We start from the raw sequence: 26,746 nt of genomic DNA, 5'->3' as shown, positions 1-26,746 counted from the left end.
CTCTGAAATTCTTGGTTCTTTGTACCTTGTAAACCGAGAGAGCTAGCACTCGCTCACACCCTATAAAAATCGTATTCACAATTCATTAAGTGAGGAAAGGATTGTGAAAATACTGAGGGCTATTCATTTCTGGTGTTTGGGAGTCCTCCCCCTCCCTGTCCCCAGCAGAAGTACCGCATGAATAGAAGGACCCTGCGCTGGGGTCCTTCTATTGAATGAATACTGTATTTGAGATTTTCCTGACAATAACTTTTTCTCACGTATAAATTCACGTATGTAACCATTTTACTCACTTCCCTACCAGGTTTTAGCTAAGTGGACTATAGGCATTAAACACTAATTTGAATAAGAAACACTTCAAAGCAATTCTAATGGTCTCAGATATTTCCCATCACATTTTGATGAATTAGTTCTACACCTGTTCTAGTGTAAATTAAAGATGCTTTGATTTCTCATCATTTTTTATTAGGGGGAATTTTAGGCACCCCAGAGCTGGTCCCTTCTCAAAGACAGAACCCTCCCTCACAAAAAAGGGACTTTTCTGGGTATTTAACTTTAGGAGGCATTACAGATAAAACCGACCCTCTCTGAACTCCTGGTGTTCTTCCCTTCCCCGCACTCTCCCTCTGTTATGATGTGCCTATTTCCACTAAAACATGATAGAAATGGAGAAGAATGATGCAGCTTCCAATGCATTGGCCTGTTCTGCCCTCTAGCCAAGCAGAACACATCCTGGGAGACCTTGGACGGTAGGAAGGGAATAAGGTGTCCTGTAATTACCGCGTGTCTGAGGATGTAGCTGGCCCTTCCCTTCCCTTCCGCGTGCAAAAACCAGTGGCAGCATAGGAAATGAATTGCCAGCTCTCGCCCCCGTAGAGCTAGGGAGAGTCAGGGAGGGCCTCAGCTGAGTAGAAGAGAGACTGGGTACTGTTGCCCCGCGGAGATCCCTAGCCCTCGTCCATGTTGATGAGCTTGTGGGTTGACCCTGGGCGAGCAGAGCCAAGGAGGAGCCTGGAAGCAGAGGGGGTTCAGAGGAAAGCGGCCGAGCCGCGCACTCGGCTTTGACGTCGCCAGGCTGCGGCTAACAGCCTCGCGCTCTCAGCACGTAGCGCACAACGTGACCACACACAGCCTTCCTCCCAGGCAGCCGGGCCGCCTGCGCTCCGCGTCGGCCGCTTCTCCATCCTCCTCCTCCCTCTTCTCGCCTCCGCGGCGCGCAACCCCCAGCGCCAATCCAGGGATCCCGGGCAAGCATAGGGCCCCGCGCGCTCCTCCGCCCAGCTCGGGCATCTCTGCGGCAACTGCGGCCCGCGAGGCGGCCACGCAGCCAGGGTGCCCTCAGCAGGCGGCCGCTCCTCCGTTCTGCTCCGGATGCCAGCACTCCGTTAGCCCGGGTGGGGAAGCCCTTCTGCAGCTCCCGGATCTAAACTCCCGCCAGTCCCGACCGCCCCCACCCCCTCCACCTGGCGGGGGCGGCGCGGAAGCGAAGAGGACGCGCGGTACCGGTGGTCACGCGTGGACGGTGTGCGGATCTGCTCTCCGCTCGGCATCTTTCCTCTCCTACAAGTGGTGGTGCTCGGACTCTTGCTTTTGGCTCTGGGCATCGGTGCTGCCTGCAGGAGCACCCTCTTCGCTGGCGGGGCGCTCAAGGCTGTTCGGGAGCGCCTTGGCGGTGGAAGAAGCGGTTGAGGCTGGTGCCTGGCGAGATCCAGACAGGCACTCCGCTCCTGCCTGGACCCTTTCGTCCTCCTCTCTCCTCCTCCTCTCCCTCCTCCCCATCCCCGGTTTCCCACTCCTCCTCCTCTTCCTCCTCCTCTTCCTCTCCCCGCTCGGCGATGCTAGTCTGTGCCGTGTAACAGGATTGGCGTTGCAATGGCAACTGATGGAATGGGGGAAGGCAAGACAGCAGGGCTGGGGGCTCCGGACTGCGGGCGGGCGAGCCGCTGCCGCCGCTTGACGCTCCTCTGGGGACCTTCGCGAGTTACTTTGTAAAGGCGAACCCGGGCGAGGGAGCCCCGCTTCGTGCCCGGGTCAGAGGCCACTTCCTGCTCCCTGGCTGACCAGCGCGGTTCGCATCGCGCGGCGCCCCCGGGGCCCCTGCCCGCTCCCGCCGCTTGCCGGCGCCCGGAGCCCAGAGCCGCTTCCCCGAAGAACACTTGTCCTCGCGGCTCTGCTTCCCATCACCGCCCCCTGCTCCTCCCCGGCGTCTGCGATTTTCCCAGGCGCCCGGTGTGAGTGTGGCTTGCGTGCAAGTGCGTGTATTGGGGTATTGTGTAGTGGGAGTGTGTTCACGCGTGTGCTTGTGTGTGTGTGCGTGCGTGTGCTTGTGTGTGTGTGCGAGAGTGTGTGTGGGTCTGTGCTTGTGTGTGTGTATGTGTGCATGAGTGTGGGGTGTGTGGGGTTCCACTGCTCTGCTCGTGGCCGCCGCCAAGGAAGGACAGACGGACGGACGGCGCTTCCTCCCACTGGGAGCAGTTCCCGGGCACCTCGACTCGGCCCGGGCACAAGTGGAGCGCGCCTGGCTAGCCGCTGGCCTCCGGAAGGTTCCACTGCGTCCCCGTTGGGCTGGATATGTTCATATTCACGTGAAGATGGATTTAGTGTACGGTCTCGTGTGGCTGCTGACAGTCCTCCTGGAGGGGATCTCTGGCCAAGGAGTGTACGGTGAGTGGAACCGCGACGCTATCGTGACCTTGTGATTCCTAGGCAAGATAGGATGCTGAGCTAAGATGCACGACTCGCGCTGTTCCGGGGCCCCTCCTGGCGTGGCATTTGATTTACACTTCATCACGTTATTGGGAGCTAGAAGGAGGCAGCGAGCGCGCTGCGGATTGGGCTGTGAGCGGCTCCCCTGGCTCCTCGACTGGGGCTCTGAGTTGGGTCGGGCCAAGAGCTTCACACTCACGGGAACGGAAACGAGTGGCTTTGCACTTGATTTATCCCCGTGGGGGAACACGGGCTCTTGCAGTCTTGGGTTTAATAATGGTCTGGCTGCTTCCATGCCGCGGTGTCATTGCCGTGGTTTCCCCTAAAGGGAACATTGGAATGTGACCCCCCTGACTCGCTTTTACCTCCTCATCCCTTAATTCCTGCAAGGCCCCCTCTACCTGCGGGTGCCGTTCCCTTTCCAAGTTTTTTTTTTTTTTTAAATCTTTTTGTTGTTGTTGTTTTGTTTTTTAAATCTCCCCCTTTCCCTTTCTGTGAATGTCTACAAGACTTGCTTTTCCAGCTCAGGAAATGGGGTGTCAGTTGAGTTGTATTCTGCACCAGCCGTTGCCATGAACACTGACTTTGGGAGGGGAAATAGCAGGCAAGATTCTCAGTGCCAGACACAATTAAGGGACATGTTTGTGTGAATGGATGAGCAAATGCATGAATGAACTGAAGTTGAAGTCCGCGCATCTCTGCTCCAGGGCAGGACACCACTCTCTACAACCAGAACAAAATCTCAGCTCTTCAGAGAGCCCAGATGCAAGAGGCTTGTGACCTAGGGTGAAGGGTGAGCTTATTAATTGGAAGGCTTTTAAAGTGCTCCCAAACAAATCCTGGTTCCTTTGCCTGTCAGCATTTGGCACTCTTGTGTTTTGTCACCTAAGACACACACACACACACACACACACACACACACACACATTATCTTTCTTTGCTGACTATAGTGTCTTGAAATATCCTTATCTTCTGGGACAAGCTGACAGTGCCCTAAAAGAAAAGGAACTTTTGTGTTCTCCAGGTATAATGCAAGGTTAATGTTAAAAGGGAAGATTTAGAGGATAGACCAGGCCAAGAATCCCTTATAGCACACACCCTCATGTACTTGCAAAATGTGTGGAAAACTCATGCTGCTGCATTGCCTTAGACTCAGTGTAGGCTAGGTCAATAAGTGCCGGGGCAAAAAAAAAAAAACAACCCATGAGTGTCTGTGGAAGTGCCAGCCCCAGCCAAGCGACTTCCCTTTAGTCTCCAGAATTGCCAGCTGAGTGGTTACTGGTACCATGGACTGGGAGTCCTGGAAACCTTGTCCTGCTGGTTTCCACTGGGTGGATAAGTGCAGCAGATCCCATTGAGCCTTTTCTTTCTGGCATCCCATCCTGGGCAAGCAACTACAAAGTGTGTGGTGAGGGGCAGAAAGCGGTGGGTGGTCTGCAACTGAGAGCTTTGATTTCTCCTTCTGCCACTCCCTTTCTTGTCTTCCTGTTTCTGTTCTAGACTTAGCCAAAATCCCTTCACTTTCTCCCATCTCTGAGCACCTTGAGTTCCTTTTTTTCTCCACCCTCTCCTCGCCAAATCAAATCTCTGGCTTTAGCAGAGTACCTTACTAACATGGTGGTCAGTGTTGGCTTTGGTGAGCTTCAATGTGGGAAAGAGATGCTCAATTTCCTGAAAGCTTGACTGAGATCAGGGGGCGGGTCCTGAAGAGAACTAGGATTCACTTAGAGCTCTTAAAAGGACTCCACTATATTCTTTTTGCCCTGAGAAGCAGAGAGAGGCAGAAGCTGGGATTCTACCTAGGGTCAAGAACTGCTCAAGAGAAGAGCTGTTCCTCTGAGTTCTTGTCATCTCCTGTCTGAGTTTGTCTTTGTTTCTGATTGACTCAGCTGAAAGGAGTTTTTTTTTTTTTTTACAATATGTGAGGTATTCCAGGCAGTGGTGGCACACTGCTTTAACCCCAGCACTTGGGAGGCAGGGACAGGTGGAGCTCTGTGGTTTTTGAGGCCACCCTGGCCTATGGAGCCAGACAGACCTGCACCAAGAGACCTTATCTGGGGGTTGGGGAGTGAGGCAGAGAGACTGGGAGGGGGGTGGAATGATGGATTTATAAGGATGAGGGAAGAATGGCTCCATTTTCCTGACATTCCCAGTCTTTTAGGCTACTTAGGCAAGTCCCCTGTTGGCAAGAAGAATAAGGTTACAGCTTGGCAGAGTAGATAAGTAGTAATAAAAAATTTAAATAGGCCCTTGCTTTTACCAGTAAAGGAGGATGCTTTTCCATTACTTGAGTTGGTCATTGTGATGAAGGCAGTGGCCTTTGTTTTATTTCAATATGGGTATAGCTGTTAGTCACTTAGCTAGGAATATAGTTGGCTTTGAGTGAAAAATATTAATCAGCATCTCTGGCCATGATTAATGTCACAGTTATTAGGTGGGTGGAAAAAATGTATGCATTACTTTTCAGATCTGTTTTACAGATCATAGGGGGTTGTCTTTCAACATGTGAATCCTAATCAGCAGCCTAAATATTATCTTTGAACTTGTTAGAAGTGCAGAGTCAGGAGTAGGCCTCTCAAAATTTTTTGCATCAGAACCTCAGAGGATGGGCTCCAACAATCCCTGCCCCTCTCCTCCCTCCTGGTGACTCACAAAGTCTCCCAGAGCAAGAGAACACTAATGCTGTTTTACACTTCATTGCTTGGACTTTGTAAATCAAAGACCTTTCTTCACCTAAAGTAATTTCATTTTTATATTTAAGTTTCCATGGTAGAGAGAACAGTTAATATTTAATTAGTTGGAAAGCATTTTAGAAGACATAGATAAAAGATTCTGTACAATGCGATAAAGTGTTTTGAACACTTTACATTAAGATCTTAGAATCATGACAATGTTCAGTACAAATTTTTTAAAAAGTAGGAACTTGGCCAATATGTAAGTCCTCAAGGCTGTAAATACACTATCACTTTCTTTACCTGTATTCACCAGATGTACAGCTATCCTCATTACAAACAAAATATTATTTTTTCATTATCTTTCAGTAAATAGCAACAAAAGGAAATAAGCATGTTCTGGAAAAACTGGGGGATGCCTTTCTCTTCCCATTTCCTGGGAGAATTTTATGCCCTAGCATAAAATTCAGATTTTAAGTCAGTAAATTGAGATATTTGTTTTAATGTATGGATTATAACATCTTGATGAAAATAATCTTCTGATTATATTCAGTCATTTTGGCAGTATAAGCATTAGTTAAATGTAAAAGTTAAATGTAAAATGTTTCCTTCCAGAAGTTGGAGCTTACAGATAGCAGTCTTGTTGCTTTGTGAATTAATAGTATAGTGTCTATAATTTAGATGTGGAGTGACATTAAAAGATAGTGGCCTATAAGTACTTGTGAGCCAGTCACTGATAATTTTGATGGAATAATATATTTAAGTGTGGATTGTTCTGTATGTTCATACCACATTTTGAGTCTTATGTAACATTACAGTAATATAAATTATTTATGTGCACTTCTGAAAGAAAAAATGCAGAAAGTTTATAATATAGTAACATAAACATGTGGAATGTTTGGGATAGATATTTTATTCTAATACGACAATGACTATCTTATTTGTATATCTTTTAATAGCTAATGTTTTTAAGCAACAGATTAAACCATCTCAAATTTTACAGAGTTACTTAACATTAAAAATTAGGCCAGTATTTTTAGGAGTTTAGTTTTGATGGAATTTTTCTTTTGTTCATATATAATCAAACCTAAATGGTCATTAAATGAACAATAATGACCTTATACCTCTTTTCTAGCATTATTAATTTGGTGAACTCACTATGCATTTTGGAGACTTTCTTAGACATAGTACGAAGGGCCACAAAGTCAATTCCAAGAGTGTTTGATGACTTCTGACATACCCTGAGCTGAATGTTTCAAAGCATTTTCCTGTTAAGTCATGATTTGTGGATGTAATTATTAGTAAGGATTCAATATAAAGAATTATATTTACTTGGCAAAGAAAAAGACATGAAGAAAACTTGGTCTATTGGTCCACATTGTATTTTTACTTATAAACACCATTCCCTTAAATTCCAGGAGTTTAGTACAGCCTTATTATTGCATTAGCACAGACAAATCCCCAGTACAAATGAAAACTCTAAAGTGGAAATAGGTCAGTTATTTTTTGCCCTGAAATAGTTAATGCATTGTCTACACAAAGCTTCCCAGAGTAAGAGCAGTAACTAGAATTAGTTTATTAAACACATGTACTTGACACACTATCTATATTAACTAATTTCAAGTAATAATCACACATTTTACAAATTAAGAATCACACTTAGTAGCTGAACAGAAATGACTTAGTAGAATTGAGAACAAGGAGATAAGTGAGGCAGGAAAGTTCTGGAAGAAATTTCCAACTGTCAGTGATTTGAAGCTGATAGACACATTGATCCAAAAGGATGAGGCTGTAACTGAAGGTTGGCCTTTTAGCATACCCAGTCCCATGATGTTGCCTGCACACAGAAATGTTATGTTAAGGTATGTTGATTTGGATTCTGTTCTAGTGTAAACAGATACTGTCTCTGATTGAGCCATTTTAAGATGGCAGCCAGTGAAAGAGGAGATTTCACCTATTTTTGCTAGAAAACTTAATCTGAAACCATATGCCTTACAATCAGACTTAAATTTTCCTCTTCCCCATCTTCACACACTGTTTATAGGTGCTTGGACAAAAACACCACCAAAGGATCTGGGGTGATCTGCTTATCTTGAAATTATTGGGAGACATTTGGGATTATCTGGTGGCTGTATTAGTGATATTTCACATGGCCAATAGGCATATTATTTTTCACAGTGTCATGTGCTTATGTCCTCTCTATATTTCCTCCCTGGATAAGTCTCACAGTTGTCTGAGAAGTAGTTTAGATTGAGCAGGTTATACAACAAGGCCAAAGAGTCACTTTATAGTAGATAAATTAATTATGGTGGCAGGTTTTAGACCACTAACACTCAGAAGTGAAGACATAGAAGTTAGGTAACTCTGATCTCTGGTGAAGCCATGACACCAAAATTAATATGAAAGCATTTCATCATCTTAATTTCTTTACTTACTTTTATTGACTTTGGGAATAACCCCGTATGATGTTTTGGTGTGTATTGTAATTTTTGTTTTGTACTGTGAACCACTTAAAACCTTTTGTGAGTAGCCAAGATAAATAAGTTTCCCCCCCTAAGAGTGGGCTTGTTAATCTTCTTAGTAAAATGTATTATTTTAATATAATTTGGAAAGTGTTGATGGAGATGTAATTATGCCCGAGCCTCATGGTTCAGTTTGTACCTGATTTAGAAAGTGATAGGAAGTCTTAGGTTGCTCTCCACATGATTCATCAGCACAGTCTCCACTCTAGTTCTCCTACTTCTGAAGGATTATGGCAAGAATGGGGCTCAGGGATTGTAACCTGCAAAGGAAACTGCAAACAAGAAACATACCACCTTAATCCTGAAACTGTGCTCCTCAGAAGGTGTGACAATGGTGGGTAGTAAAGTTAGGGGTGCTTTTCCTTATTATGTCCAGTGATTGCTATTTTGGAAGAATAGTCAAAGTATTCTGTTGAATGAATTTCAAGTATAAATATGTGACTATATTCGCTCATTATAATTGGTATTAACTGGATGATCTCACAAAATGAAATTTCTTGTCTTTGCTTTAATGACTCTCTATGTAAATGTTTCACTTAGGGTAGACTGAGCAAGTTATTACAGCCAAAGAAATCTGTACCACATTTTCATCTTCAAGTCTAATTTTATAACTCTCTACAATGTAAATACATAAAGTTGTGAGGAGAGAATTAATGTATTATTAAATCTGATCTAAGACAAATTATGACATGGGGGTTGGGAATGCTATGCTGTAGGTGAAATTCTATTTTTCACATTTTATGTCTATTCATTGGGTAAATACTTCATGTACAAATTATTAAACCACCTAGTGGTCTATTATCAGGGAATATACTCAGTTCTTTGGGAGTTTATTCCAGTTCTATTCCATTTTCTCTTTTCACTTTGCATAAGTCCTCTGTAAATTCTTCCATTATTGTTTCCTTTCTACTCCTTTTATAACATGATGCTGTTTATTATCTTAGTTTTAAAACATGTAATGTTCTTTCTTATTGATGCCACTTATTGAATTATGATGATTATTTATGTTTTACAATACAGACCATATGTTCTCCAGGAAGTCACAATTATGGAGACAATATCAGCTACTAAAAACATATTTTGCTGTTATGTGTTTACTGTTGGTTTGCCATTTAAATACTTATTATGGTAGAATGAGATATGTTAGAAATTTTCATATAACCTATTTATCCTGTCTATAAGTGTTCTTTTTCTACAATTTTGCTCAAGATTAGGTATTTCCTGTTGTTAATGATGAAATCTATATTAAAGAATGGTAGTTGCCAAATGGGGGTCACATTAGCTTCTTACTAGCATATAATCAAAGAGGAAGTTTATCAATATTCAATTTTCTCATTGTACACGGATTTTGGTAGATGCAAATACTTGAGTGATTTGAAGGCATAGGAAATATGTCTAATGGTTGGTTCTCAGTTTGTTACCCCTAGAACTCCAACAGACAGCTTATAGGGAACTGATATCTGAAATCAGTGAGTAGGAAGTAAAAGCTGTTAGAAGAATGTACCTGTCCTTTAAATAATGGCAAAAAATAAAACATAATAATTTATTTTCTGCGGTAACTATAATTTGTTCAAGTATATTAGAACAGGTTAAAAAAAAAGAAAAATGTCTGTTATTTAGCTTAAGGATATCATTAGGGAAATAATTATTTAATAATCATTTACCTAGAAAGAAGAATGGGCAGATAAGACACTCCTAAAGTGGTGGTTTCCCTGGAGTAGATTGTTTTTCTAATGGTTAATTGTGTGATAGAGGACATAAGGTAAGGGAGATTGTACCCTAAGCCTCAGTGTATTACTTCTGTTAATTCTGACTGTATTTGTGAATTGTGTCTTTCCACCTTGGATAAACATCCTACTCAGGAGAATGAGGCTACTGTGTGTATTCTGAGAAGCATAGAGACCAGACTGTCTCAAGAAGGCATGTGACATACCTAACTTTGTGGCCGTGATGTCTATAGAGATTTAGGCTAAGTATGGGGTAAGTGCAATCAGTAAATCAACATACCAGTTATGTGTATTTATCTGATAAGGACCATAATGTCAGAGAGGTTGCATGTCTGTTGAAGTGATAGACCAATGGAACATACAAAATAGGAGCCTAAGAAACGCACTGATGGTTTACTTAGAAAGGAAGACCAATCCCAGGTAGTTGCTGCTGTGGTTAGAAGAGACATGGTGCTACACAATGGGCTAAACCTTGAAAATATTTTGGCATGGTATAAAGAGAGAGGGAAGAGCATGGCTAATGATGCACAGATTCAGTTACACAGGACGAGGGAAAAAGTATGGGTTATATATTTTATTCAGGGAGAAGTCACTTACACTAGAAACCAATAACCGGCAATTTCCCACTGCAAGGATCCACACCCAGGCTGCTCTCTGTGACCCAAATGGAACCTAGGTTAGGACCCCGGACCTAGCCTCCCACAGGTCAGTCTGCATCTGTGCCCACGCCCTGATGGGTGTGGTCAGTGTAACAGGTGCTGGTGGGCAGATATCTCACTACACATGGCTACATGAATTTCTGTTGGAGGGAAAGTAGCACAGAAAGATAAGAAAGTCTAAAATGGATGCCTGACAAATCTCAAGTCATTTTTTCCAAGTTTATCTCAATTAGCAGGAGGTATCTGTCCTCTAAGCAATGACATCTCCCTCCAAAATTCTGAGCATAATCTGTAAAATAAACTGTATTGTATGATAGTTTAAAAATTACTTAGATACATTTTGTCCACCAGGATTCACAGTTGATATATCTCCAAACAGCTGAGCCGTTCTTCACACAGTATGAGAGCTGTCTCAGATCCTGGGGGATTCTGAGCTCTCCCCAAATCTTGGCACATTTGCGAAGCCCACATCCAAATACCTTTGGAGTTAGAGAAAAAAACTACTTTTCAGTGGCTCTTTCAGTGCTGTTCAAAAGTAACAGAGCATGGGCCCAGAAAGATCTAGAACATCCTGTTCTTTTCACACAGAGCCACTGAGGTGACCGCATCGGTGAGGAGAGATGTCCCTCCACTACGATGCACTGTTCCTGTTCAGGGCAGACCACCACCATGGGCTTCCCCTGTTCACTTTACTGTGTCACATTGGTTTTCATGGGAAACTCAAGAGGGGGAAATGTGGAGAGGAAATGTAATGGCAGCCAAGGGTCTTAGTTAGGGATGCATTTTCTTATTCATGGGATAGAAAGGAGCAGCTGTGGAGAGTTTCTGTCCTCTGAGATATACTTACCAATTCTCTGGCAGCTATGGGTAAATTTTTTTCTTAGGCTAATATGTATGAAATACAAGCACAAGTCTTATTTTATATCAAAGCCTAAAATTATTCTTCTTATCTTTTATTATGAGATTAATTGAAAAGTAGAAACATCAACTTGAAAGAGAAGAATATTATGGATGTGATGTAAAAATATTTATAATTCTTAATGTACAGATTAAAAGAGGTAATGAGAAAAATATATGCAAGAAACACCACAGATTTATTAAGACGTTTGATTCTGAGTTTAAAAATCACAAATATTGATTTTCCTCATAAACTATATTTAATTGAAATGTTAAGATATTATTTATTTTTAAGCCAATTTAATAGACATATACACCTAGAAAATGCTTTTATTCAAGATGCATTTAAATAAACATATACATATTTGGATTATTTGGATGTAACAACAATGAATGATAAAGGAGAATGTGAATTTGATAGAGAGCAAAGAGGAGTATGTGGGAGGGTTTTGAGTGAGGAAAGGGAAGGAGAAATGATGTAGTTAAAAAAGAAAAAAAATTATAATTAAACTATATTTTGCAAATACTTGGTTTCTGTTTTTTTAGAGGTGATTTGTGATTCCTAAATCACAGGTTACAGATCTGAATACTAGAACATAACTTTTTTTTATGCTTTTTTTTCTGTACAATTTTACTTAGGACTTACTGCAAAGAAACAATACCGTTACATGTGAGTAAAGTCTTCATTGTATGGCATGAACAATGCTGAATTTGCATTAGCAATTGAACACAGAGAGAGGAGGGATCATATGAACAGATGAGTCAAGACCACGATGGGGAAAACTACAGAGACAGCTGACTTAAGCTCCTGGGAGCTCTTGGACTATAAGCTGAGAGCTGGGGAACCTGCATGAGCCCAGACTAGACCTTCTGAATGTGGATGGCAGTTATGTGACTTGATCTGCTGGGGGAGGGCAGGCAGTAGCACCCAGATCTATCGGAGCATGAACTGCCTTTTTGGAGTCTATGTCCTATGATGGGATATATTGCTCAATCTTGATACGGGGGGTGGGGAGGGTTTGGTCTTGCCTCTACTCTCTATCCCAGATTTTTTGACTACCCAAGGAAGGCCTTACCACCTTGAGGACTGGATGGAGGTGGGAGGTGGCAGGAGGAGGTGGGGTGTGGGAAAAGGGGATGAAGGAGGAACTGTGGTTGGTATGTACAATGAAAAACACTTTAAAATAAAAATAGCATTAAAAAGATGTGAAAAGACACAACTGTCAGGTAATTTTTGAGTTCATTATCCATCATGACCCAGGTCTCAGAATTACTGAGTTTATTGTTACCTGGAGTATTATCAAGAATCAGTGACCCTAATGTTTTCATGTAGTTTTGTGTTTGTGCCTTTCTACTCATGCATGCTTACACAGTTTTTGTGTTTTTTTCTTTTTTAAGAATCTTCCATTTTTATTTTTAAAAATTTGTGTATTTTGCATTTATTTATTTACTGTATACATGTGTATGTATACAAGCCACACATGGATGTCAGAAGACAACTTGCAAAAGTCACTCTCCTTCCACCTTGTAGGTTCCAGGAGTTGAACTCAAGTTATTGGGGTTGTTGGCAAGGGACACTTAGCCACTGGTTTACTGTGCTCTTCTTTTGCTATTGGCTCAGGTTTCATCTTGACCTTTTCTTACTGTGCCTTACTTTCCAACAAAAAGTATATTCATTTTTAAAGTTAGTTTTTCCTGTTTTAGCTCCCAGTCAATTAGAGCTCACTCTTTGATCAATATTGGTTTTTCTTTGGGTACATTCACCTACAAACTTATGTCCAAATAGGGTGAAGGGGTGAGAGTACCATCCTCCATTCTACACTGTGTCGTCAAGTGGATGGTGACATGATGACAGTGGAGACTCGAGGTTACAAAGTGCTGAGTCTCTTCCTGATGCAAGAATTGTCCCTACTGGACAGCAGCCTGAGATAGTTCACCCTGTTGCTCAGGCTGAGTATTCTCTGATGGTTTCCTGCCTCACTATCACATTCCTCCAACTACTGCAACCTGCATCCAAAGACCTTTCTTCGCAACTCACTCTGATGTTGCTCTTGAACTCTATTATCATTACATTATTTTGGATAATGTTTCCAAATGCATTTTTCCTGCCATCATTGAACCTCACTTGCTAATGCCTTAATGCTCTGAGATTACTTATTGGGGAAAAAATGCTTCGAACCCCTAATGTTTAACCTCGCTTGGCTGAGAGAACTGAAGAAGTTACAAACAAACACACATGTATGCTACAAAAACACTTTTGTATTTTGTGTAGCATGTACATGTGCCTCCTAAGATTCATAAACATAATTTATAAAATATAAGTGCACATAAGAGAATGCATTGATGTTTGCCTTATTCTTTCATCCTCTTTTAGCTGTCATGGTAGACAGAGCTATTCATCAGAGAGGACAGTGCTTTTACATTGTATTTTATCTTTAGAAATAAATGTGTACTTGATGCCTAGCATCACTTACATATTCAAAAGACCTTCTTTGCTCTTCTACTAGTAAGACCTTCTTTGCTCTGCTACTAGTCAGGGTTTTATCATGAATTTTTGTCTTTTGTGAGCTTGCAGTTCACCAAACATTTCTGCGATCAAATGTGGACACACACACACAACAGTACATCTACAATCCAAATTTTAGCAAGTTATTTTCCATATGTACTTGTAGATTTTAACATAGATAACATTGTGCTTCAACAATAGTTATTGCTACAATACGTGTTGTTACAAGCTATACCTAGAATTAGATGTTTTATAAATATTATATAAAACCTTAATTTTTGAATAAAATGTATTTGAAATCTGATACTCCAGCAGCTTTATTTACTACTGTGTAGCTTCCAGTGACTAACTTTAGAATGGAATATGACATGTATATAAACATAAGTATTTTTATAACCTATGTAAATATTAAAGTTATTCTCAGGTACATTAATGCTTATATTTCTTGTGTTTAAAACATGTAAATCTTAAATAATATACAAAATACAACTTGAGCTTTAACCAAACACACACACACACACACACACACACACACACACACACACAGCATCAGCATTTGGTAACATAAAATTTTTATTCTTGGAGTTGAAAGATGTGATTTTTTTAAAGATATTTTAAAGACTTTTTAAAGATATTTTTGAGTAGTGTCATTTACATACTGAAGAGTCTTTCTGGTCCAAGTTACTTTCAGATTGATAGGGTATTTTAAGCCTATTCATAATTAGTAAGTATAGTATAGTAACCCCTATAAAAATGAAGACCTGCCTCCACTTCGTATTTTGCAGAAGTTCTCCTCCATATAAAGCAGTAGCTATATAAAAAAAAAATCTCCCTTGTCAGCTGTAAGACTTCATTTTCCCCCAGGCTGATGAACAATCACTAGCCTTGGAAAGATTGATAGTTAAATGTCATATTTGGCCTGATTTCTGCCTTGAGTTCCCTCCGGGTATGGCTGGAGCATTTTTCGCACCAAGTTAATTGAGGAGACTCTATCAGCGGATTTCTTTTCTGGAAAATTTTGTTGTGCTGAAGAAGAACGTTGATTGCAAACTCTGCCCTCCCCTTAGCTATGCGACTTCCTCAACCCTCGAAGCTTACAAATTAGTGCAGCTTAGTGATTTGTTTTAGCTGTTTAGCTACAGCATTACCACTATAAATGTCATTTCCCCCTACACTTTTGAATGCAGTTATTGTAACATGTAGTATAACCCTGTGCCATTTTGACTATTGTGTGATTGATACAGAAACTGCTTCGATAGGAAACCATTCCTAGCGAGAACAGGAAAGGTATTATGTTCAGCTGTCCTGCCATGCATTTCTAAGCAGCTGATGCTTTCTTTAACTCATAACCACCCTTAAGTTTCCAGAGGCAATTAAGTCACTCAGAACTTTAACTCTTTTATTTTAGTCTCTCTGCAAGAGAATGATCCTCCAAATTAACTTTAAATCCATAGTTTATACTTGAAGATGAATGTTTTCTAGTATAACTAGGTTCATAGTGTACTTCAAAGTCAGATCTCTTTATTGTAAAAACAAGGACAAGTGTTGCCTTCGAGAATTTCTTCTCTAGTGACGGTTTAGCTCTTTAGCCAAATGCTTGAAACTAGTGGGATATGATTTTTTTTCCCCTGAACCACTTTGATCATATTCAAGTGGTGTGGACAGCCATTATTTTGTAAACATGTACTTCAAATTTAGATGCAAGGATATGTGAAATAATAGGGTAAAAAGTGATTCAAATGTAAGAGGAGAAGAGTGTGATGTGTTTTATAGTTTTCCTTCTTCTCACCTTTGAGAGTGCTTACTGAACAGTACTTATGCTTCTTATGTCTCACTCTCCTTTAAGTTTATGCACTTCACAAGATCTTTGACACATGCTGTATTTTGGTTAAAGTTGAACAAAGACTTTATCACTGATGTATCAAATTGTATACCTAATAGTCAAGTGCATTTAAGTTATGTTTTTTCCTATATATGAATATAACATACTATTAGTAATTAGTAATAAGTAAATTGAATGTCTCTAAAAGTTATAATAGACATTTGAAAGCAAAATAAAAGATGAAATACCTTATGAACCTGAAAAATGGGATTTTTGTGTCCAAAATCTGAAGCCTAGGTTTTCCTAAAAATTGCTCTTAAATTTATCCAAGAATATGTCAGTGGTTTAAATATTGAGTTCTTATCACTCACTTTCAAACTGTCATCTTCCCAGAAATTATTATAGCATTATGGGGCTTTTCACAAGTAGGGCAAGGCAGAGTTCAGTGTTGATGTGTCATAAGTTTGCTTTCTCAGAGATTATTTATGTACAGGTATTTTATCAGAAAATTATCTAGGAAAGAATCATTTAAAGGAAAGAGAGCTTGGAATAAGAAAATAGAGAAGGTTGACTCAGGATCAGCTGCAAGATAGTTTTATGTGGAGTGATTAGGATTCTGGATGTCACTTACCATTTTCATGGTATTTTCATGGTGAGAGGCATCCAGAATCCTGCGTAAAAATTTCCATGCGATAACTCTGAAGAACATGAGTTCCTGACCACCATTCTTTTTCTGGGGCAAAAGCCACAGTGGATTTTTGTTGATTTTTCAAATCATCAGTGGCTAAAGAAACACAGAAAGATGAATTTGTCACCTTCATACCAGGGCCTCCTGAAAAACCACCAGCTTTAATTAGTTTTGTTTAAGGGCAACTCCTTTTTTCTGTTTATTTGTTATGAGGAGATCAGAGCAAACAGGTGTCAACTGTCAAAGAGTTTGAGATTCTTATTGTTTCCTTTGTGAAAAGTCTTCTCATTCTGGAATGTAAAACTTTACACTTCCATAGAGCCTAGAATTTCATAGTTAGGAAACACGAATCCAATGTGCGTCACAGGGATGGGGGATTTGGACCACATATGTATCTTAGTTCTTAGACAAGCATATTCCACTCCACATTCATCCCACATACAGAGCCAACCTATGTGAACTGAGCTGGGACTTGGTGGTTTTACCAAGCTTCCTAGGGATTGCATCATGGTAGAAATAGATGCCTTGGCCATCTTGACATGTAGTTTATGTGATCAATTTCTTCTAATTTGTTTATTGTCTCAAATGTACCATTTTCATCTAATAATGACAGATATTCATTGGACTTGCTGGAGCTTATGAACTGGCAGATCAAACCTGGCTTATAATAACTACATTTGGCATCAAGGCTTCTTAATAGCTTGTTTTCAAGCACTCAGCCTAAACGGCTCAGCTGCACACCATCAACTGCTTTTAAATGATTTGTAGTTCTTGAAAATGGCTGGGGCTTACTTAAAACCATCATGTTTTTTGTTTGGGATATTTGTACCAGGGCTTGCCATGAACTCTATATTTTCCCACCAAAGATATTTTTAATGTCACAGTTTATAGTCATAAGATGAAAGCAATACATTTCTTAAGGGAACCCTGTACTTATATCAAGTTTTTGATGGGAATATCCTCTATGTTAACCATCATCCTTCTGAAGTATTCCATAGATAGGACAGGAATGTTATTTTTTGAACACACTAACTTTTTGGATATTGTGCTACCTTCTTATTTATTGGCAGTGTAAGATGTATTAATTAGTCTTTTTTTTAATTACATGCATCAGTGTTTGGTCTGTATGTCTGTCTGAGTGAGAGTGTTGGGTCCCCTGGAACTGGAGACACAGTTGTGAGCTGCCATGTGGGTGCTGGAAACTGAACTCCATTCCTCTGGAAAAGCATTCAGTGCTCTTAACCATTGAGCAATCTCTGCAGTACTTAGTCTTTTCTTTTGGAAAGGATTTTTTTTTCATATCTAGTCTTGGGATCCTAAAACTTCCAATGATGTTGTATTTGCCTTAGCATACCTTACAAAATGCTTGACACTTTATGCTTACCTAATCCACATTATACATTTTCTAGATATATTATAGTGTAATATTCTTCCTAGTATGTAGTGTGTACAGTACATATTCTTTCATACTACATTATATTGGGTGATAAAAAATGTATAACAGTCTTGGGTCTATATAGGTTTTAACATGGAAATGAGTGATTCTTGTTTTCCTCTGTATGATTTTTTAGATAGATTTCTATGTTTCATGAATTAAAGTTGGATTAATCTGCCCTTGCAGAGATAACAAAGCTACCTAGATACCTATGATTGGAACTCCTTACTTGTTTGATATTTTTCAGTATCCATCTCCTTGTTCTATTAATAAGATGAACGAAAAAGTAGAGGATATGTGGATATTGAAACATCTGCTTCTTTGGGTCATTAAAGGTGGGTTTATTTGCTTCTATCATCCTTGAATGAAACACTGGTTTGTATTTGCTGTCTGTTTAAAGATAGAAGAATAGGTAATTCAGAGAAGTGTCTTCACTGGGCTTGTGCAACTTTTACTATTATTCTTAGAATAATTATGCAGTATTCTTGATAGCCCAGCACCTTAGAGTGGTCTCTGTTATTTAGGAACCCCAATTTCCCCACTGCTATCACAGACTTCAGGTCTGTATATATGGCTCTTGCTGTCATAACTTTAGCAATGTAAAGGCCTTTGCCTATAATGCAGACATAGTCAGTTGGTAAAGAGGAGATACTATGGGAAGACAAACAGAAAGACATCTGGTTGAAATCAAAGAGGGTGACTTGAAAAAAACTAGTCCAATTGGTACATTGATCATAGTCTTTAAATTTCTATACTTGTGATGGAGGGCTACTCCCTTAACCTAGAGATAGGAGAGAAATCCTAGTGCCTACTTCAAATGACTTGACAGATTTACATGACCCCACCTGGATGGCATGTGGAATTGGGGTAGGGGGATGGGAGGGGAGGATGGTCAGGGTACATGAGACTGGGAAGACAGGGAGGGAGGGAGGGAGGGAGGAAAGGAGAGAGGGAACTGGGATCGACATGTAAAAAACAACACAAAACAAGAAAAACACATTGTATTTTGTTCCACCAACTTTGTCAGAGTAATACAGGAGGCAATAATAGAAATTGACAATAGTAGTACAGATATATTCCTACCCCCCCTTTAGGAATAACACATTAAATATTATCAATGTTGAATTATACTTAATTGTTATAGAAAAGCGAGACTTATACTCTGTGACTTTTTCCGCCATTGATGTTAGTCTCATTAATAGAAAACTTAAGAACATTCTTGTGTTATCTGATACTTTTATTGCTTGTTATGTATGTATCCTGAAAGTTCAGGTTTCTTTGTGAATAATTTATAAGAGCTATATAAATTTTTGTTCTTAGGAATAATAGATGAGAAGGATATTGGGCAATTCAACTTTTCTGTAAATAAGCTTCCTCATCCAATAACATTTGATATGTTCGCATGGTACTTCACAGTAAAGGGAAACTATAACATCTGTCAGTGAAACCTATTTATTACATGCTGTTTTATGACTCTTAATTTTCTCCTTAGTACCCAGAAAATAAAGATCCTTAGAATTCTATCTTTACTCTTCTTTTTCGGTTAGAGCAGTAGTTCTCAACCTTCCTAATGCTGTGATCCTTTAATATAGTTCTTCATGCTATGGTGATCCTCAACCATACAATTATTTTCATTGCTACTTCATAACTATATTTTTATTAGTGATGAATTGTAATTGGAGCTAGAGATTTGCCAAAAGGGTCTTGACCCACAGATTGTGAATTAGTGCCTTAGACCCTCTAAATGTCATGTATGTCTATGTCTGATGCTTTCCAATTGATATACTATATTAGGGATTTTTCCTCCCACCCTTTTTTCTATCTCTACCCTCTTATTAATTCATCTTCTTCAAAGACTTATTGATTTTTAATATGATTTTGTTTTTCTAAAGGGCATAACTTCATTCTCCTTTATGGCTGAAAAAATTTCACTTTGGATGGATATCACATTTTTCTTTTCCATGCATCTGTTGTTGGGCATCTAAGTGCTTTCCCTAACTTGGCTGTCATGACTGATGCTATAATAAATATTGATGTGCAAGCATCTCTGCATCTCTCTCTTTTATACTTTAACTAATATGCACAAAAGAGTCAAAATCTTTCAAAATACTTTGAAAACCAAAGTCTTGATTTGTATAAAAACAAAACAAAACAAAACATTTTCTTCATATGAAAATCCTACCTCTTATATAGTCACCCACATAGAAGACTTGATTGATTGACATTTACCCTTTCTTTTTATGACAATGAAACAAGTCCATCATTTTTACTATAGATTAGGCTTGGAAAATGGTCTTCAGATGTACCATAATTGATTCCATATTTATCTCTGTGGCTATAGTAGTTTCTAATATAACTCCCTACTTCCAGTTTGAATGACCCTCCAACTACTCCATATGTCAAACCAAATCCCTACAAAATAGATAATGTCCTTTCTCTATTATATGTAAAAACAAGACAACAAAATAAAACAAAAATCAAAAAGCTGTTCAATGTTCCCTGTTGCTAGGAAGATAAAAGTGAAACTACTATCATTTTTGTGCATCAAAGCATGGCTTTGTTTTTCTGCTGCTTCACATAGGATTGCATTCCCTATATTTAAGCATTGCTAATGGAGATGCAAAGCCTTTTGTTCCATTCTGTAAAAACTATAGGCTCTTACCTGTGTCAGATTCTTTCCATGCCTACTCATTGCTCTGAAAAAAACCCTGCCTCATTACTTTCTGAGTCTTTAAGAGGAAAAGAACTAATGAATGAAGCATGCTAGTGCATGTGTACTCATCTGTGTGTATGTGTGGATAAATCATGAATCATTTCATGTGATCATGAGAGATGGTTAGTTCCAAGACATTCAGTTGCAAATGGGAGGAGGACCCATGGTTTATGGTAGCCAGAAGCATGGTTTGAGTTTCCCAGAGGGATAGGTTGTTTAAAATTAGTTTCTATGTAAGAATAACAGTGAAATTTTACCTCAGAGACATACAGGCAAGAGATATTCTGTATTATTTTTTTTTGCAGGGGGAGGGGTCAGTCTCTTGTTCTACTCAGCTGTTTGGATGAGGCTTGTCCATATTGGAAAAGCTGTGAGATCAATTTGCTTCACTTAAAAAAATGTAAATGTAAATAAAATGTAAGCTCAATACTCTCTTAAAATGAAGTTTACCCAAATATCTAAATAGCCTGTTACTCAGGTTAGTTTACACATTACAATTACTTTTTCTAGAACTTTAGTTTAATTCATCGTAGTTTTTATATTACCTCATTAAAGGTAAAACATCATCCCATAGTTACCCAAATTAAGTTTAAATCTACTGTGAAGTCTCTCACATTACCCTGCACCTTATCCCTGTGTGTTCCACAGTCTTCCAAGTAGTTGGGACTATTGGATCCTTTCACTATTGCTGAACTTTTAGTAATATTTGAAGTGGTTATTAACACCTCAAAATAACTTAAAACTTCTTCTCTTATCCATTTAAAAGAGTAAATTACCTATTGCACCTTTTGACACATGTCCAGTTAGACTCATAATTTTGGAAGTAGTGATTGAATATTCAGTGTGCACAAACATTTTATCTGAATAATTTTAAGCACTTCTAATATGTTGATATTGCTAAATAGGCAAATGTTCTAGCTACATTTAAAATCAGAATGCATAAACCATCATTTATAGAACATACTATTCATATGCTTTGAGGTAAAATTATACTAGCTTTTCATCATTTTTATCTGTGTTCTTTAGAGGATATACATTCACAAAATAGTTCAATAAAATATTAAATACATAGGAAGAGATTATAAAATTAAGTATCTTTTGAACTTTATTTTATGTCCCATTTCACTGATGTTAAAATAAAGTTTTAAAACTTATTCTGTTGAGTATATTATTATTTTATTTTTGTCATCTTCTTTTATCTTGAAAACACATCTGCCTTTCAGTTCTTATTTGCCATTGTTCTTTCCCTGACTCTCCAGGCCACTCACATGTCAGTCTTTGGAACTAAGCTTTGCTTGTATTTCAGTGCTTTGTGGTTTAGCAGCTAATTGCTTTCAATTCATTTTTGGTTACAATTGTTCATTGAGAAAATTATCATGAGACGTTATGTACATAGCACTGTACTCTCTAGACATTTAGGAAACATTTGAAGAACTATAAGAATGGCCTTTGTTTTCATATAATATATACTGTTTTTGACAATACAAGGGGATTTGTCCATAATACTATTTAGTGTGAATGTTCTTCTGTGTATCAGGTAATTTGATTAATAAATTCTCAAACTATACCTAAATACTATCCCCACATTCACAGAGAAAAAGGCTGGGTCTGAGCCAGATTGCATAATTTGTAAAACAGCAAAACTATGAAACTAGTAAAGCCAAGATTAGGATCCAGCAGTATCCTTTCTCTATAGTGTGTCTTCAAGGATATTTAGCAGTGGAATGCACCACATCTTCGAGGGAGACACACATGCAACACAGGAGTAGATATTTGAAAAATAAATATAATTTAAGTGAATAGTCATAGTTTACTGTTATTATTGTTTTGTATTTTATAGGAATACTTAAGTGATGGCACCTATTATTTGATCAAAGAGCAAATGAGAGGAAGACAGAGATGCCACAGTGTGTTTCATAACATTTCACATTGAGTGTTCCAAGGTATCAAATAACTAAGAAATGTTTGGGACATGTAAGGAGCATACTCTGCACCCCAATATTATTCTACTGATTGTAACAAGTGAATTAAGTTCAAAACCAGGTGGTGTGATTGATCTGTCCATTAGAGTAGAGTAGCACTGCTTGTAGATTTTGAAACTGAGTTTGTTTCTCCATTTATATTTTAATCATTTAAGATAAAAATTTTATGATCTCCACTCTCTGAGCCAAGTGGTAAGGTGGAGTTACATTTTAAATGAATTTTGATTGTTTTTACATATTGACTTGTATTCCATGTTAATATATATTATTATGGAGAAAGTTATCCCCCAAATGATAATACAAGAATGCATGCTGTGCCAAAAATAATAATTCTTTTGAAATAGGCCACATACATAATCCTGATATATAACATAGTTAACAGAAGACCTTTGAGGAAAAAAATTATGAGTTTGGTCTTCAAAATTTATGCACACACTTAAAATATTTTGGATAATTAAAAATGTGGACTAATTTTTTTAAAAGAGCGTGAGGCTCTCGTTTCAGAGACAATCACCTAAAACAAGCAAAAATAATAATAGTAACAATAGTAAAAAGGACAGAAAATAAAGAAAGAAAAATCAAAGCAAAGAAAGTATTTCTGACTTATGGCTCATATATAGTTTGGCAGTGAATAAAAGCTGTATGTTCATTTGGGACATAGCATGTGAGGTGTGATTAGTATAAATGGTACTTTCCACAGTTAACGTTCCTGAGAAGATGGAGTACTTCATAAGTCAAGTAGTGCTTTAAAACTCCTTTGCATCACAGTGCAGTAGACTGTTCTAAAGAGTTGGCCCAATGACTACAGAAAATTTAAATTTATGTTTAACTCAGTGAACATTCACTATCAATGTGGAATTACAGAGCAAATCAGTGTTAAACTGTTTTACATAAGATTTTATATGACCATAATTTATCAGTGAACTCAAAATGTCACCATATAGTGTTGTGTATGTGTCAGAATCTATGCTGAGTATTGTGAGACATTAAGCAAGGTATTTAACAATTAGAATCACACTTGTGATTGTACAAGCGCTTTATGTGCATTTTCATGTTTACTCCAAAAAGAATACACTAATTCTGATCCTACTTGATTGATTAAGATTGCCCATGTAGTAAGTGTAGGACTGAAGTTTATGATCCATGTAACACTAGTTGGAAGTCTCTTTAATCTGCACTTTTTTCTAGTTTCAGAGTTAGAATCTTGGAAGTAGATTATAGATAGATGGCTATATAGACTTTAGAGAATTAATGTATAGAGACTCCTCAGGTACAAAGCAAAATATAGTTTGATATTTAGATATGTATTTGGCAGGTGAAACAAATGTATTAATGTATCTTGTCTTGGTATTTGACAAAAAGCACATTGTTCAATGTCATACGACTGAGAAAAAGTAGCTCCAGTTTTATATTGTTTGTTATTGATTTGTTATGAGATATTTGGCATTTACATGTAATGACATGGTTGTTGTCTGGTTAAATCTTGTTTCATCAGTTAAAATTTTAAATTAGAGCTACTGTGTGGGAAAATAAAGGCAGGCATGCCTACTTTGAGTTACAGGCTTGTATGAACACACACCACTGTGGCAGTAAACATGGTGTATTAGCTTCTTGGTGCCTCTATAACAAGTCATAGCAAGTAGCTTGAAGCAAGCAGGTATAATATCATGGGATAAAGGCTGAAAGTCTAAATACCAAACCAGGCCTGCTGAATGTGGGTATCAGTTGGGAGTCCAGGGCAATCTATAGGGCCTCTGGCAGTGGAACCAGTATTTATCCTTAGTGCATGGACTTCGGGAGCCCATTCCCTATAGAGCTCTCTATTCTCAGCCTAGATACATGGGGGAGGGCCTAGGCCTTGCCCCAAATGATGTGACAGACTTTGATGATCCCCCATGGGCGGCCTCAGCCTCCCTGGGGATTGGATGGGGGGTGGGGTAGGAGATAGGTGAGGGGCATGGGAGAACTGGAGGGAGAGGGAACAGAGATTGGTATGTAAAATAAGATTGTTTTTAATTTAAATTTAAAAATATAAAAGCAGAAAGTCTAAATTGAGTTGGAATATCAGTGTACATGTGAGGTTCTATTCTTTCTTGGAGCTTTAAGAAGAAGCTGAATTACTGATTTGCCTCTCTGAGAGGTTCCTTGTATGTTTTTTGATTTAGAGTCCCTTCCTTTCTTTTTAAACCCAGTCAAACAGTAGCATTTTCAAATCTATTGTCCTAGTCTGAAACTTCTCCATAATTCATATAAGCCACTGTGATTCCATTTAGATCCTCCCTCACAATCCAAGAGAATCTTCACATCTTGAAATCTTTACTTACAGGGGATGAGTCTTTTTGCCTATAATAGGTACACATTCATAGGCTTCTGGAATTAAGTGTGGAAATCTCCAAGGAACCTAGATACTGCCTATCACAGCTAGATCCTGGCATTAAGAAGGACCATTTTCCTATGAAGTACACAACCTTATTTATCTTGCTATGTCTGTGCAGACTCTTTGGTAAAGAGATTTAAGATTAGCTGTGAGAATACTCACCTGCTCAACACTGATCCACCAAAAGACTTTTTAATAGCTCATTTCCTTCTTTTGACTATGCAAGTTATACCCAGCTAGGCGAGCCCTTCCTAAATAGTTTTCAGCCATTACTGTATTTTTTAAAACTAATTTAATCAGTTCCCCTCATAATTTTTATTTATTTTTTTATTTAAATAAAAGTGAGTGAGAGAATCTAAGCTGGTAAGTTTGTATTTTCGCACTGTTTGTCCCTAAGTTTATCTTTGTGAATAAAATGAAAAGTAAGACATTTTTATTATTCAATCAAAAGAAGATTACACTTGTATAAAGGAAACACAAATTTGTGAATACTTGATATTTTATGTGCTCAATAGAACTCTCAAGGATGGATTAACTGCTCCTGCCAGGTAGGTTAAAAGTTGGTGTCTGCTGCTTTCTTATGTTTGAATGGGCATTCGTAAAAAGATGCAAGCAAGGCTTCATTCCAGTACCAAGGAAGCTGCTTTCTTGCACTCAAGCTATTTCTAAGAGGTGAGAATTGGGAGCTATTGAGAAGCCATTGCCACTTTCTGTTTATTTCTATAACCTCCCTGTAGTAAATCTGGTGGACTTGGATAAATCATTGATTTACATGCTAAAAATGGTGAATTAATGATTTCTGCATAATTTTAAAATATGATTGACAGGAAGCACCACACATGCTAAAATATTCTGCTCATTAAATATCTTTAATTTTTGATATTATCCTTATTTTTAAATTTATATTTTATGGAGGAAGTTGGATATAATATTTGGCTATTTGTTTAAGAGTAAAATATAATTTGTAAAAATACTGGGCTTCAATAAATAATACAATACTGGCAATAATGAGTGTTTGAAAATGCTTATTTATTTTAAAAAACACAAAAATTTTAATAGTGTGTGAAAATAATTTTTGTTCATTTTATGTAAATGAGAGTTCTGTCTGCATGTAAAACCCTGCTGTGTTTGATATGTAAAATAAGTGAAAAAATAAATTAAAAAATTATCACCACATAAAACAATTTTCTGAAAAAATTGTTTACCTGGTAATATCCTTACATATATACATATAGTGCACATGTGTATACACACACACACACACACACACACACACACACACACACACATATATATATACACTTGTATAAACATACATATATACAAACATACATATATCTATTCACACACATACACTTGCACTTCTGCCTGCACTATTCACTTGACAAGTGAGGAAAATAAGGCAAAGAAAGATTATATCTATGTTCCACAACTAGTAATAGCATTTGGATCAAAAATCTAATATATCTCGAGAATTAGAGCTCCCAAAAGAAATTGAATTGGGTCATTTACAGTATTATTAAAGAGCAATCCTAATGAATTTCTGAATCGCTAATCTCACCTACAATCTTCTTAAGATTAAACTTACAAAATGGTCTGTGTTCAGTTGTCTGCAGTTTGGATGTAGAACTTACAGCGTCAACAACGAAAACCTCAGTATCTCTGTACAAATGATATGAAGCTGTTATGATTAGCAGTATGTGTGTGGTTGAAAAAAATGTCGGTTTTCTTTTTTGTTGTTGTTATTTTTGTTTGTTGAATATGGTGTATCTGAAGCATACTCTGCAGAAACTAAAGCTATTTCCAGACCCCTTCCCCGTCATCATGGCCACTAGGCAGGTGTTCAGCTTTTACCCTTTGAGTATTTTGTTATCTTCATAAGAATCTATGCCTAGTTAACCCATACAGTTATGTAATGTTTACTGTCTATGATGCTAAGTTCTATGTGTTTGGCAATGTTAAATTCAAATAGCTAAGATAAATGAGAAAATCATCCCCATTTAGTGTTGAAAGAGCTGAGTAATAAGAAATGAGCAAATT

General features: G+C 38.3%; 1 protein-coding gene across 3 annotated transcripts in view; it reads left to right on the top strand.

Moving 5' to 3' along the window:
- The first annotated feature begins 2,358 nt into the window (after positions 1-2,358).
- The window catches only part of Mdga2 (MAM domain containing glycosylphosphatidylinositol anchor 2), a 761,827-nt gene continuing 737,439 nt past the window's right edge, over positions 2,359-26,746 (top strand). For all 3 annotated transcript variants that reach the window (XR_007835196.1, XR_007835197.1, XM_051195916.1), the window contains exon 1: positions 2,359-2,664. Coding sequence is in view for 1 of the 3 variants with exons in the window: in XM_051195916.1 (XP_051051873.1) it covers positions 2,592-2,664 (73 nt within the window). In the remaining 2 variants the exon portion in view is untranslated. The remainder of the gene's footprint in view (positions 2,665-26,746) is intronic.

Source organism: Phodopus roborovskii, unplaced genomic scaffold (genome assembly GCF_943737965.1).
Source record: "Phodopus roborovskii unplaced genomic scaffold, PHOROB, whole genome shotgun sequence".
In the NCBI taxonomy this organism is placed as follows: domain Eukaryota; kingdom Metazoa; phylum Chordata; class Mammalia; order Rodentia; family Cricetidae; genus Phodopus; species Phodopus roborovskii.
The sequence above is the reverse complement of the archived record's forward strand: the minus strand, read 5'-3'. Positions and strand labels throughout refer to the sequence as shown.